Genomic DNA, 16,153 nt, shown 5'->3' on the forward strand with positions numbered 1-16,153 from the left:
CAGAAGGAACTGTAATAACCATAAGTATAGCTGTTCATCTGCCTCTCCCAAGAGGTGGTCCAAACTCTGCTTAAACACCTTTCTTAGCCAGTTTTAGCACTAATTCTTGGGCAGTTCCTCCTTCTACCAATGGGGATGAAGAAAGCTCAAGGAAATACTTTCAGTGAAGTGCCCTCTGACATCATATACATCAAGTCAAATAATACGTACGGGTTGTTCTTATATTACCCCTCCTCCCCCCAGTCTTGTCTTGCTCTGACTAATCATCACCAATTCCTTCAAATGCGCTGAGGACCTGGTTTTCAATACCTTCCTCAATCTGGACACTCTCTTTTGAATACGCTATATTTTGTCCGAGTTCCCCTTCCAGTGAAGTTCTGAGAATGAAACATAACCGTCTACGTACATTCTGACAAACTGAATACAGAAATACAGGGAGCATTGAATTGTCACTTCTCATGTGATAAAAAAAAAATGCCTGTATTAATGCATCTTAAGATTTACACTTGTTTTGGCAACTGCATCACCTCTTTTACCCATGCTGATGGAGAGTCAACCAAGTCCCTATGTCTTTTTCACACCACGTTCCTGCAGAAACCTGGACAGTGGTAAGTACAGCAGAGATCTGGAACGAAATATTCTTCTGATCAGGTCTCTAAATACCAAAAGGACTGACTGGTTGGGGGGCTGTGGACAATGCTTTTTCCCAAGTCTCTGGTGTATGTGGAACGTACAGCAGAGTACAAACTCGAGGGTGAGTCACATGGCGTTCTAAGCTCTGCACGCAAATAAACTGGAAGAATGGATGAGACACACTGTCGCCTGAAAATGGCAGACTCAGGAAACTGAAGAATGAGAAAGCAAGGTCCAAACATTGTTATGAGCCCCAAATCTGCCTAGTGTTTTTTTAGCAAGAGTCCAACAGGGTTTCTTCTGTTAACCACAGAGCATCAACACAAATCTCCAAAACCCTAATGGATCGGGACTCCTAAGGGTGGGTGTAGTAGGGAAAGAAGGCATCTAGAAGGATGTAGAGAGCAAATGCCCTGAGAAGGAATGTGTGTGGTAGCCCCTCCCTGGCTTTAATCAGTACTACTGGCCTGTGCTTTCAGGAGCAATAAAACTCAGTTTAAAAGAAAAGAGAGATGTAAAGAAACCAGAACAGAAGCAGACACGTGGGCATGCCTACTTATACACACACACAAACACACATCACTCTGCTTAATGGAAAGAAAAAAGCAACGGTACTGCTCATTTTTCCAGTATAGAAGCCAGATTGTTTTTATTTATTTTAGGAATAAACTTACTGTGTGCCAGAAGGTTTTTGCTTTAATTAGGATTTCCTGTTGTCCCAAATGCATATGTGTGGTGGGTGTGAAAGGAAATTAGTGAGTAATCTGTGGTGGGACTCTCTTTCCTTAACCACTTTTGATCCTGGTACCAATGAGCCAAGCATGAGTGGAAGTTGAAAGACAAGGCACACAATTAACTGTGCTCTTTGAGCTGTGGATTCAACGAAACACAGCGAAAGAGAAAAAAACTGTTATTTTATTTTCTAACATAAATAATGTCACTCTGTTTGATAATAACAGTATTTTCGTTGTGAAGATCACATCCTAAGTTGCTTGGAAAAGAGATGAATACTTTGGAAGAGCTCCTGCAGCATTTGGATTCTCCCCAAAAGCTTCGTGCTAAACGTTCTGATACCTGGATTTATAACTTTTTGAAATTTCAGGAGGTATGCTTACAAACGCACCAGATATACACACAGGGCCAAGAAATGGCTTCATGCTCCTTGAGCAAACACCTGCATCAAGCCCGTCTCCTCTTGGGTCACAATTTTCTGTTATTAGTTTGGAGAAATGGGGTAGGCAAGAGCAATTTTCCCAGATTCCCAAGAACTAGTTTCACCTGCATGTGGGTTAGGCCCAAGTCAATCAGAATTAAGGCTGACTTGGTATTTGTCATTTCCCATCGTCGATCTTACAAGAGTGGAAGAATTTTCCTCTTCGTGGTCTCGGCTAAAGCAGCTAGCAGTTCTTTTTCAAAGCTAGATGGTTTTTGAGGTCAGCAGATGAAACAAATGAGGCAACCACATTAAGGAAATTGAAACAATAGCAGAGCTGTATCCTTGGGCATAATTTGGGCATCTCAGAGAAAGGACATCAATTCCCCTGAATGTCAGGGTAGCAGAGATTGATGGAGACATGCCTGTCTTCTTATTCCTCCTAACAATTGCTAAACACACCTGTCATTCTCTTAAAGGAAATGACAGACTAGTTGTCTTACGAACACTATACTGAAACTCTTCTGCTAAATTATGGGTAATGGTTTTGAGATGTTGACTTTTAACCCTAGGGATTATACTGTCACTGTAGACTTTATCGTTGAGACTTACACCATGCATTCCAGAATTTAAAGTCACAGCACTCCCTCAAATCACAAGTGGAAAAGGCCTATTGGCAAAAGTCCCATATGCCATCCCTAGACAGAAAGTGCTTACTCTTTATGGTCTATTTGAAAATATGAGTTTCCACCTTATAATGTGAATGTGAAGAGTTTCTTTGGGAAAACGATTTCACAGATGCTTCTTCCAAGGTTTCTTCCTGTGGCATTTTTTAGTTTTAAGCTATCCTCCCTGTAGCTTTATGGGACATCCAAAGAGATCCTTTCTATGTGTTAAAACTTGTAGACCGTTAAGAGTCAGAGGACTCTTGTGCTTCCTTCATCTACTTTCCACTCGGCTTTCCTTTAGTCAGTCAGAAAGCAATCACTGTAAGTTAGATACTTCGAAGTTGGAGTTGCTAACAACAGCCGTACTTCTGTCAGTTATCCCCTCTTTCAGGGCTTGGATGGCTGACCGGGATGTGACAAAAGCTTGACTTACTGTGTGTGCAGCAGCCGACAAGGGTGTCCGCTGGACTGGCGTCCTCCGATGACTGCGATTATCCCACAGGACAATCTGGCCCGAGTAAGTCCCACCAACTACCAAATTGGGATGGAAACGAGCAAAGCAGACTGACATCACGGAGGACTGGGGGAGGGAAGAGGAGAAAGGTATCGTGTGAAATGGTTAGAGGAGGCTTGTTTCTTCCTGAAGAAAAAAAACTGCTCATCACACAAACTCAGCACATCCTGGAAAACACAGAGCAAATGTTAAGTGCAGAGCGTGTAGGACATTTTGTACACAGACACAGAATTTCCCTGGAGAGGTTAGCCGATGTTTACTCCTTGAAACTTGAAATCTGAAGTCTCGGCCACGTCATCAAATAGGCATAAACCCTACCTTACGTACATCATGTTTTGTGGTCTGTAAAGCTTGGGTTTGTGGATATTTCCCATTTATCAATAAAATCACATCAGAATTAATATTAATTCTCCATTAGTCTTTACAAAACAATTCTTTATTTAGGGCATGTCTGCATCCGTGTACAGTGCTGGCAAGGCTCTGAGGACTCTGAGACTGGGTACTTTTTTTTTCTTTTTGGCTTAATGTAGACTTCTAGGAAGTGTACTGATCTCAGACTGATCCAACTGGTTCCGCCCCAAATTCCCTCGCCTCCCATGGGCATTCTCCTGACCTTTATCCTGCCCACTTCAGACAATTCTTAATGTTATTCTTTGCCTATTTTAACAGTCAGAAACGGATTTCAGTCCAACTCTGCCATGGCCTGTCATAGCATCATGAATGTGGTTTCTAAAATTCCACAGAAGACTACCGGGCACTACATTTTATAGGAAATTACTTAGCTGAGCAGGAGCCATGATACATTTAAAATCAGACAAGCTGGCTGTTCCACATTTGCTAAGAAGTCCACTGTGACTCCTGTTGTGCTTTACATGGTTGCATTTATACACAGAAGTAATTGTTTTTAATAAACACATTTCACCCTTTCAGTTAAATTCAATGAGTGATCTTATGTATAAGGAAGGCATCGTACCAGGCATGATGAGAATACAAAGGTAGTCACTGCCCTCGACAAACCCGTGCCCTAGGAAAGAAAACTAAAAAGCATGCGTTCGGTGAACATGCTGCCGCTGGTCCCTACATGCTAGTCCACACCTTTGTATGGAATAAAAAAAGGTGCCTCTCTGCACAACATAGTCACGTGGGCGTGCGCCTTGGCAAGTGGGGAGGAAGGTAGATTTCTGTCCTCACTTGTCCCTTGGGTTTGAGATGCTTATGCAGGTCACAACTTGCACACACAAGCAGCAGCCCTGAAGGTGATATGGGCCATGACTAGGTCATAGGAGCGTGTGTGTGTGTGGCGTGGAGCGGGGTGGTGAGAAAGGTTTGGTTTAGCTAGGAGAGGGGAAAAAAGAGGGGAGCGGAAAGGGTGGGATGGTTTAGAAAGACCTCATGAAAGGGAATGCATCACCCTTGATGTAAATGTGGAATGTTCAGCAAGCGGAGAGGAAAAGAAACAGTGATCCCTGAGAGACGGGATAATGGGAAGACAAGACTGGAGGCTCCAAAGCAGAGGCTGCTGAACAGCCACAGTCTGGTGTGGCTGAGAAGGAGCATGGAAGAAGCAGGGAGTAGGAAATGTGACTGAAGGGTTCACCTGGGCCGGACAAGAGTGGACCTTGAATGGCAGGCACTGTGTGGACTGTTTCCTGTGGGCAATAGTGAGAAACCACTGCTTTCTGAGCAGAGAGAGAGAGAGAGACAGAGACAGAGACAGAGAGAGGATCAACGGTTTAACTGTTACGCCAGTAAAGCAAAGAAGTCATTGAAAAAGAAACGATAACCTCTTTGTGAGCGGGAAGCTAACTGTCCATTAAAAAAAAAAAGTCAGATCTACTATCAGCCTAAGGCTAGCTCCTACTCAGAGTCTCAGATTCTCTGAAGTACAATAAAGAATGTAGACTATTTTTCGATGTCATGTTTTCCTAGTTTGAATGATTCTCAATTCCAATTCCTTGAGCACGATTCAATGGGGAGCATGCTTGTGCCCCAATCTGGTTTTCATAAAGTTCAAGAATAACTCTCAATAATGGTACTGAATTAAAGAAAAAGAAAATAATGCTGGTCAGCTTCTTGTTTTTACACATCTCACAGAAACGATTCTGAGCTTTCAATTGATGAAATTCTTTTTCTGCTTGAGCTATGTTGGAGACATTTTCTTTGAAACTTCAGAAAGACTTAAAATTATCCAGGTGGTATCAACAATTGAATTTACCAAAGCTCTCCAATGGATATAGATAAACGAATGTCATTAAATTTGAAAAATCCAGAATTAAACCACTTAATTGCTTTTGTGTTTCACTTAAATCTCAGCACATACTGCTCCAAACCTTACACAGTTTGTTAAGAGACTAAACTACAGAAAAACAGTGGAGGTATTTCTACAAAACAGAAATACATAGTTGGTGATCAACCAGAATCCAACACCACAAGGTGAGAACTTAATTCCTACTTTTTCATTCATTAGTGTGTCCACTTTGCATTCATTCATTAAACACACAGTGCTAAGTACTAACTAAATCATTTCAAAAAACGTTAAATGTCAGAAAAGCACCCCCATCTCAAATTCAGAATTCTCTTTACATTTGATAAAAAATCAAATTATTATGAAACAGAAACAGACTCATAGACATAGAAAACAAATTTATGGTTACCAAAGGGGAAAAGGGTGGGGGAGGGATAAGTTAGGAGTTTGGGATTAGCAGATACAAACTACTATATATAATTTAGATAAGAAACAAGGTCCTACTGTATAGAACAGGGAACTATATTCAATATCCTGTAATAAAACAATGGAAAGAATATGAAAAAGAATATATATATATGTATAACTGAATCACTTGCTGTACACCAGAAACAAACAACATTGTAAATCAATTATACTTTAATTAAAAAAGTCATATTGGTGCTAAAAAAAAAAAGAGTAACACCACTTTGGAGCATCAGAGTTCTGCCATTAGAGTCTACTTTGTTTTGCTGAAAACCAATCTTTACGATACCTCCATGAGGAAAAAAGAGTAGAAATACTTATTTTATTTTATATCTGAAAGATTAGAAATGATGGAGAATTTGTGATTCACCAATTGCACTTATTTTTTTAAGCTCAGTATGTTAATTATAGTAAATATTCTATGTATTATAGACTATGTATAAATGTTAAAAATAGATCTCTAGGGTATGCCACATTTGACATAGTATTATTCATATGGAAACTCTAAGGCAGTATGATCACAATTATCTACATGTAAAGTTTAGAATTTAGTCATTTCTTGAGATGTTTCAAAGTACCCTGATGTTTGATTTAATGGTAGCAAACACTTGGTTGATTGACTGAATTTTTAATTTTTCAGCCAAATGTTTAGGTTACTTTAGACACACGGGAACAGTCCCCCAACTACAGTCCTGACAGAGACAGCTCCTCTTCTAATTTGGAAAGTCTGCATCAAACCGCGACTAGTAAAGTGTCTTAGAAAAATCCCTGCAACCTTGCACTGTTCATACAGCTACTGATCTAGTTGTTGTTGCCAATTGTCATGGAATTTATTGACTGTCAGCATAAAGAGCAAAGGATGATATCATCCTGTCAGTTATATCTATTGGGTAAAGAGTAAAAAAGCATTCCAGAAAAAGTGACTGACACTACTAAAACATGTGGCTTTCTGTTGTTCTCATATTTAACAGTTGTTGTTCTATGTTGTTCTCATATTAATATTTTCTGAAGACATATTCTATGAAAAACATTAATAATACTAATGCTATCTTAAAAATTTCATCACTCTCCTGGGCATTTAAAATTTTGTATTCAGTTATTCAGTGTCATAAATAAAGCATTACATGATTAATACAATTTAGACAAACAAATTGGAAACAAGAAGCTTCCCTACCCTTGTTATTCTTGGCTCTGTAAGAATACATATCTATATAGTTTGTAGTTTTAACTTTTTACCTATTTTATTTTTTTCTTTAAAATATTAGAGCCTTGAGGGCTTCCCTGGTGGCACAGTGGTTGAGAGTCCACCTGCCGATGCAGGGGACACGGGTTCATGCCCCGGTCTGGGAGGATCCCACATGCTGCAGAGCGGCTGGGCCCGTGAGCCATGGCCGCTGAGCCTGCACGTCCGGAGCCTGTGCTCCGCAATGGGAGAGGCCATAACAGTGAGCGGCCCGCGTACCGCAAAAAAGAAAAAAAAAAAATTAGAGCCTTGAAATTATTTTGGAAAATAACATATGGCCTTTAAACATTCAAATCAAGTAGTTTACATAAGTGGAAAAATAATGATAAAGATGATGAGAATTTTGGGACAATGCTGACTGTTTAATCAAAGTAAGTTTTCCCAAGACTACAGTCGAACTGTTTTAACACAGCTAGTGATTTCATTTACGTGGCCATGTTGATGGTCAAATCAGGCCCCAGAAATAGGATAAGCTCCTATTAAAAGCTTCGTGTAAAAGTGGTGAGCTTGACCGTCTATATTCCAATACAAGTAACACAGAGACATTATTACACGAGGAACCACTATTTCCAATAGGACGAGCATGCCATTTTGATTATTTTACATACTATAGTTCCCCCAAACCAGGACAAGCAAGGTGGTGAGACTATGTCTGGAGGATCAGGCTAACTCTATTGACAGTTTCTGGTGTCCTCCGCAGACGTGGGCACCCAGAGGCTCCTGAGGAAACTGTTTATTTTCTAATCTTGTACAGACTGCCTGGTGCAAAGGCAGCCCTCCTCCTTAACCATATTTCCACATGGCCATTTGCACACGAGCTGACCCACTAGAACAGGGTCCCACGCTCTCGTCATCTATTTCGAGACCAGGCAGTTAATTTCACCCCACTCACTAAGGGAATTCCACAGAGACGAGCCGGGCGGAGGCTCCATTCTCCACGTCTCCCTCCTCGCACTGCACACCAACTGCATTCAATTCCAGTCGGCCCCGAGCCCTCTTTAAGTGGCTGTGGGGCTGTTTTCTATTTTATAGAGTTAATCCAGGCCAGCTTAAGGATGGTACTTTCCCTTAACCACAGACCCAGATGCCCAGGGCAAACAGCCTTTGGTCACTGCTGGTTGGGCAGCTGGTGCCGTAGGTTCACATTTGATCTGGTCGCCCGGGTCCTTTTGTGTGTAGCACTCTGCCCGCTCCCCAGCCATCATGCCTGGGCAGGAGGGATAGGGGCCCTGCATTCAAAAGCATCTCTTATTTCAAGTACCATCTCTTCTGGGGAGAAGTTAATCCTTGAGAGGGAATGGCCATATTGTTGCCATATGCTGTTTAATGGTGGCTGACATTTTATTTGCCTAAAAGCTAATGCTTAGCTGTCAGAGGGTTGTGAGGCAGACAGATCAGATGCTTCTGGCTACTAGTGAGCTAGTATATATTTCTGCAAGTACCTAAGAAACCCTCAAAGATATTTCTTATGTTAATGGAAACAAATGTAATTGGAGAACACTGCTGTCAAAACACCTCTTACAGGCAATCAGGCAGCACCAGGCATCTGACAATGTAGAAGGTTGTGAAGGTGGAAAAACCAAGACATGAGTCATGAGTTGGGCATTTAACTTGAATTGAGATGAAGGGAAAGGGTCTTTCCTCTTTCAGAGCTCTCTTTTCCTATGCCTAAGTCTCTATCCTAGGGTACACACGTCACTCTTCTAAACTCTACGAGTAACCATCTATGAAAGTTACCACCCCATTAGTAATGGGGTGTGCAGGAGCAAAAGCTGAATTAGCCTGCTTGCTACTGCTTGACTCAGTTTGTATTTTAAAAAAAATTAATGTAAAGCAGCTGATTCTAAAATCTGATTTCTGGGAGATTAGAAACCACTCATTCCAATGACCTTTCTTCAAATCCCTTGGAATTTTCGTGCATCTCAGTATCGTGCGTCCCTAGACCTGGGCTGTGTGCCGAGTACACAAAAGTTAGTGCGCAAACCACAATGAGGTGCCACTTCACACCCTCTAAGATAGCTATAATTTTTAAATGTTTACATGTCAATTATACCTCAGGAAAGCTAAGGGAAGAAACAAACAAAAAAGGAAAATCATAATTGTTGGTGAGGCTACGGAGACATTGGAACACTCATACAGTGCTGGTAGGAATGTAAAATGAGGCAGCCACTCTGGAAAACAGTCTGGCAGTTCCTGAAACCATTAAACATAGAGTTAACATCTGACCCGGCAATTCCACTCCTAGGTATGTACCCAAGATAACCGAAAACATGTAACTACTCGAATTGTACATAAATGTTCATAGCAGCATTGTTGATAACAGCCAAAAAGTGAAAACAACCCAAATGTCCATCAACTGAGGAATAAACAAAATGTGGTGAAACCATACAATGCAATATTATTCAATAAAAAGGAAGGAACTACTGATGCGTGTTATAACATGGATGAACCCTGAAAGGACGCTAAGTGAAAGAAGTCACAGAAGTTCACATATTGTATGATTCTATTTATATGAAATGTCCAGAAGAGACAAATCCACAGAGGCAGAAGGAAGATTAGTGGTTGCTCAGGAATGGGGGTTGGGGGAGAATGGGGAATGACTACTAATGGGTCTGGGTCAACTTTTTGGGGTGATAAAAATGTTCTGAAGTTAGACAGTGGTGATGGTTACACAACTCTGAATACACGCAAAAAACTGAATTGTACACTTAAAAATAGTGAATTTTATGATGTGTGAATTATATCGCGATTTTTTAATAAAATTTTTTTAATTAAAAACTTCTAAAATTTAAAAATACATATACATTGCTTATATGTGGAATCTAAAATATGGCACCAATGGGACTTCCCTGGTGGCACACTGGTTAAGAATCCGCCTACCAATGCAGGGGACACGGGTTCGGGCCCTGGTCCGGGAAGATCCCACATGCCGCGAAGCAACTAAGCCCATGCGCCACAACTACTGAGCCTGCACTCTAGAGCCCGTGAGCCACAACTACTGAAGCCCACGCACCTAGAGCCCATACTCTTCAACAAGAGAAGCCACCGTGATGAGAAGCCCACGCATCACAACGAAGAGAGTAGCCCCCACTCGCCACAACGAGAGAAAGCCTGTGCGCAGCAAAGAACACCCAACACAGCCAAAAATAAATGAATGATTTATAAAAAATAAAATAAATAAAATACGGCACAAATGAACCTATCTACAAAACAGAAACAGACTCACAGACATAGAGATCAGACTTGTGGTTGCCAAGGGGGAGGGGGCAGGAAGAGGGGTAGACTGGGAATTTGGGGTTGGTAAATGCAAACTATTACCTTTAGAATGGATAAACAAGGTCCTGCTGTATAGCACAGGGAATTATATCCAATCTCCTGGGATAAACCATAATGGAAAAGAACATTAAAAAAAGAATGTACATATGTGTGTAAAACTGAGTCACTTTGCTGTACAGCAGAGATTGCCACAACACTGTCAATCAACTATCCTTCAAATAAAGAAAGAAAAATAAAATTAAAAAGAATAAAAATTCAATCCATAATTAAAACTCTTCCAACAACAACAACAGAAAAGTCGGTGTGCTGACATGATCCTTATCTCATGAACCTTAACCACCTTATTTCTTATCTTCAGGACAACTGTCTGGACTACTTTGACCACTCTTTCCTGAAATAATTATTCTCTTTACTTCCCCCGAATAGCTTCTTCAGTTTCTACTCCCTGAGAGGTTCTGGAGGTGGAAAGGGAGGGTTGACACACTTGGAATCTCGAGACCTGACTTCCTGCTCTGATACCTACTAGTTGTATACATCCTCTAAGTCTTAATTTTTTTGCACATTTGCAAATTATTTATTTATTTTTAAAATTGTGCTGAAATACATGTAACATAAAATTATTAGCCATTATTAAGTGTACTGTTCAGGGGTGTTAAGTACATTCACATTGTTGTGTAGCTATCACCACCATCCATCTCTAGAACATTTTCATCTTCCCGAACTCAAACTCTGTATCTATTAAGCACGCATCCCCCATTCCCACCCTCCTCTCAGCCCTTGGCAACCAGCAGTCTACTTTCTGTCTCTATGAATTTGACTACTCTAGGAACCTCATGTAAATGGAATCAGAGTGCCTTTTGTGACATTTGTCATGTGTCACTTAGCATGTCATAAAGGTGTTATTATACCCAGGTAGCACTACTATTAGTGCATGCATGCTGTGGCATATAACAGAATTTCTTTCCTTTTTAAGTCTGAATAATATTCCATCATATGCATATAGCACATTTTGTTTATCCATTCGTCTGTCAATAGACACTTGGGTTGCTTCTACTTTTTGGCTATTGTGAATAACGTTACTGTAAATATACAATATTTACAAATACTGTAATTGTATACAGATTATCTCTTCAAGATTCTGCTTTCAATTCCTTTGGGTGTATACCTGAGAGTGGAATTGATGGATCATATTCCATTTTTAAATCTTCGAGGGACTCTCATACTGTTTTCTATAGTGGCTGCACCATTTTACATTCTTACCTGTAATGCACAAAGGTTCCAATTTCTCCACACCCTTGCTGATTCATATTTTCTGCTTTTATTTTGTTTTATTCTATAGTAGCCATCCTAATTAAAGTGAGGTCTCATTCTACGCCTGAATTTTCAATTCATGGCAGCAGCACGAGAGTTCTTATCCTGCCTAGAAACAGGGCATTTTCTTTGCCTCTCTTCCCTCGGGGCCGTTGCAAGATTTGAATTAAGTAATGCAGTTTAAAGACGATAAACAATATTGCATGCCCCTATATAGAGTTAGAAGTGACTTCTGTGATTTGAAGAAACACTTCCAGAGAAAACAAAGGTCCAGAGACGTTTTCATTTTGCTCAACCAATCTTTTCTAAGCAGTTCTGATAGTAATGCTAGGTCCTGCCTTGATGATCTAGGTTGAGAAATTGTCTCCGAGAAGTTTTACTGCACCTTTTGTTACATGTTTTAACTCTTTGGAGTCCTTATTTTGACAACCCTCTGCTCCTTCCTGGGACACTGAGTCTCTCTGGTTTAATGGATCTTCATGCTTGGTTATAGCTCCTGTTGTTGATGGCAATTCTAAGTCCTGACAATTTGCTGACTTTGGGTAATGAGGAAGAGGACGAGGAGGAAACTGTGAAATGTTAGCACCAGAGATAACTCTACAGTGAAAGCCAAGATGAGATTCATGCCACATTATTATTCAGGCATACTCATATTGCAAGCACTGCCAATTTAGGAAAATTTAGGCTCTAAATCTTAGTCCTTTCGGTGCAAGAACTTTTGAATACAACAAAATTCTAGGGCAATGGGATAATCTACACGCTGATTCCAGAAAGATTTCTGAAATGGGATTTTTCTTATGTTAACATATTTCACTTTTTTTTTTTTTTTTTTGGCGGTATGCGGGCCTCTGTTGTGGCCTCTCCCGTTGTGGAGCACAGGCTCCGGACGCTCAGGCTCAGCGGCCATGGCTCACAGGCCCAGCTGCTCTGCGGCATGTGGGATCCTCCCGGACCGGGGCACGAACCCACATCCCCTGCATCGGCAGCGGACTCTCAACCACTGCGCCACCAGGGAAGCCCCATATTTCACACTTCTGAGTCGAGCTGGGACTTACTTATCTGTGATGTGACTTTACATCTGATTATTATTCATCATTTGCAGGTGCATGGACCCCTCAAGCTATTTTCTAAGTCAGTGTTACTCCAAACTTGCCTGTACCTTAGCATCATCTGAGGACCTATTTAAAATTCCCCAGTACTCAAGCCACAAACCATACCAATTAAATAAGAATTTCTGGGGGTAGGACCCAGGCATCAAGACTTTTTAAAATTGCACAGGAAGTTCCCACGTGCAGTCAAGTGAACAGTACTGTTTTAAAGCAATGGTTCTTGAACTTATCTGAACATAAGTACTTAGTTTATTAAAAACACAGATTCCTGGGTCCCAGCCTGGATCTACTGAATCAGAATTTGAAGAGGCTTGGAGGTCTGTGCTTTGTGTCACTGAGAAATCTGGAGGACCTGCAAACAATGAATTAGTTGAGTATGGCTGAAGGTCACTGTGAGATGAATCTCCTTTTGCATCCATGTAGGCCATTCCTGGGATGTTTCCTTCATGGGGTCATGCACCCATTTGCACAACCTGGCCCACTGAGACACATATGATACAATAAAAGTTCCTCTGCCAAAGTGCCATTGCTTAATTTCCTTCAATTTGACTTGCTAGTTTTTACATCTCTCCTGGCTTCCCCTTCCCTCCTAAGTGATTAGGCTCTTAGAAAGAGATCACTGAGAGGGATACTAAAGGTTTAGGTCCCAAGTTCCCTTCAGCATCATGCTCCAAGCTGACACTGAACACCTGAGAGTTTTCTTGTTTAGTATTAGGAGGGCTAATGAACATTATCACTGTCACACTAGATTACATGGTTATTTACTTGTGGGGGCATTCCAAATTTTTGAGCACCTACAAAGTGCCAAGCACGCTGTATACATCTCTCTATCAGTCCTATTAGGTGGGTAATTTTGCCTCTTTTTCTTCAGATTAGAAAACCCAGACTCAGGCAAGTAACGTCATGGGCTTAAGTGGCAAAGCTCAAATCTGCTATGGCCTGGCTGATTTAGAAGTCAATATACTGTGAAACCTTGCATCTGAACTGAATGCAGGTGCACTTTCTCTTGGAGATATACAATCCTCCCCCTTCTGACTTCATGCCATGGGACGCGGGACTCGTGATCACAGACGACCTCATGCATCCCTACAGGGCAGAGAGGGCTTCTGGGCTCCCGTCTGCTACAGTGGCCTTGGCGTGGAGTCTCCAACCCCTTTCCAGCTGGACTTCTGTTGCCAGTATAGAGATCGACCACCTGACTCAACAGAACTAATTAGCACCAATTGTGGTGAGACCTACCATGAGGTGGGTTCTTCCTGCTGAGAACTGATTGCCACCAAATAATCATTTCATGGGAGTCTACTGAACAGCTAACAGCTGGAAACCAGTTGGGTCACTACTAACAAGCTCTGCATTCACTGTCACTGCTTTGGGAGAAAACGCTTTGTTTTCACCTTATCACTATGCAGCCAGATCAAAAATGCCATTTCAATACAACCTTCTTAAATGAGTGTTTATACCGCTAAATAATTATGCGAACTGTTATTAGCTCTTGTGAAAAGGGGAGAGTGCCCCCATGTGCTTTAACGAACAAAAGAGACTTCCTACCTAGAGACACAGACACAGGAACCCATTCTTCTCAACTCAGGAAATATGAAATACACATACATTTTTAAAATAAGAGGTTCCTTAGGAGATGGGATCCTCTTGGGTAAAATGGTCCCATTTTGGAAATGAAAGGTAAGGATCGTGCTAAGTGAAATAAGTCAGACAGAGAAAGACAAATACTGTATTATATCACTTATATGTGGAATCTAAAAAATACAACAAACTAGTGAATAAAACAAAAAAAGAAGCAGTCTCACAGATACAGAGAACAAACTAATGGTTACCAGTGGGGAGAGGGCAATATATAGGTAGGAGGAAAAAAGGGTTATTATGGGATTATATGAAATCATCTGTGTGAAACTTCTAAAAACTGTAAAGCACTATAGATTTTAAAGAATCTTTCATTCAATAAAAAAATTTAAAAGTTAAAAAAAAAAGAGAAAGGGATGCCCTGTGTTAAGGAAAAAGTTCAGAAACAACAAATCAGTGAAAATTTTGAGATGTATTCCATCCTCACCTGTACCTGGAGAGTCTCTTAAAGATCTATACAATGCAAGACACATACAGAATGGCCACCTTTAAAAAGTCGACAAAAAAATGCTGGAGAGGGTGTGGAGAAAAGGGAACCCTCTTATACTGTTGGTGGGAATATAAATTGGTGCAGCCACTATGGAAAACAGTCGGATGTTCTTCAAAAAAACCAAATAACAGAGTTGCCATATGATCCAGCAATCCCACTCCTGGGCGTATATCCTGACAAAACTGTAATTTGAAAAGACACATGCACTCCTATGTTCATAGCAGCACTATTTACAGTAGCCAAGACATGGAAGCAACCTAAATGTCCACTGACAGAGGAATGGATAAAGAGGATGTGGTACATATATACAATGGAGTATTACTCACCCATTAAAAAGAATGAAATAATGACACTTGCAGCAATATGGATGGATCTAGAGATTACCATATTAAGTGAACTAAGAACGAGAAAGACAAATACCAGATGATATCACTTATATGTGGAATCTAAAATACGACACAAACGAACGTATCTATGAAATGAAAACAGACTTACAGATATAGAGAACAGACTTGTGGTTGTCGAGGGGGAGAGGGGAGAGAGAGGGATGGACTGGGAGCTTGGGATTAACAGATGCAAACAATTATATATAGGATGGATAAACAACAAGGTCGTACTACAGAGCACAGGGAACTATATTGAATATCTTGTGATAAACCATAATGGAAAAGAATATGACAAAGAATATATATGTATAACTGAGTCATTCTGCTGTATGGCAGAAATTAAACACAACATTGTAAATCAACTATACTTCAATAAAATAAAATTTTTTAAAAAAGCAAGACACATACCAAAAATTCAAGGTGAAAATGAGACCTATACACACAATTTGTGTGTGTGTGTACATTCCAGCTAAAAAACTACCCAACAGCAAGATGGAGAGTCTTGGTAACAAGTTCTTCAAAATGCCAAGCCAGTCTTAGGAAGTAACTGCTTCAGACTATCAAACACAGTGGTATTGAAAACCTTCCTTGTGCCAGGTGCCAGACTAGATATGACCCACGTGTTACTTTGCCGAACTAGGAAATTTCTATTTCCTTGTTTGTAAAAGGAAAGTTTATTTCCCATAGAAACTTTATTTGTAAAAGGAAAAGTGTTTCTCACTCCTATGTCAATCCTCACAGCTAGTAAGAGTTCTGTAGAGAAATCAGCACAAAAATTATCATTCTTAATTTTTTAATAAACTTTTTATAACAGTTTTAGATTTGCAGAGAAGTTCTAAAGATAGTACACTTCCTATGCACCTCACAGGCTGTTTCACCTAATGTTAACATCTTCCCTGTTGCTACATTAGTATGAGTACATTTGTCACAACTAATGAACCAATATTGATGCAATATTACTGAAGGCCAAACTTTATCCATAGGTTCTTCGTTTTTACCCAATGTCCTTTTCTTATTCCAGA

General features: G+C 40.4%; 1 protein-coding gene across 15 annotated transcripts in view; it reads right to left on the reverse strand.

The window, feature by feature from the left end:
* DYNC1I1 (dynein cytoplasmic 1 intermediate chain 1) overlaps nucleotides 1–16,153 on the reverse strand; it is a 526,791-nt gene that overhangs the window by 85,734 nt on the left and 424,904 nt on the right. For all 15 annotated transcript variants that reach the window (XM_060020483.1, XM_060020482.1, XM_060020487.1 and 12 more), the window contains one exon: nucleotides 2,888–3,034. In XM_060020483.1, coding sequence (XP_059876466.1) covers nucleotides 2,888–3,034 — 147 coding nt within the window. The remainder of the gene's footprint in view (nucleotides 1–2,887; nucleotides 3,035–16,153) is intronic.

This window comes from Delphinus delphis, chromosome 9 (assembly GCF_949987515.2).
Source record: "Delphinus delphis chromosome 9, mDelDel1.2, whole genome shotgun sequence".
In the NCBI taxonomy this organism is placed as follows: Eukaryota; Metazoa; Chordata; class Mammalia; order Artiodactyla; family Delphinidae; genus Delphinus; species Delphinus delphis.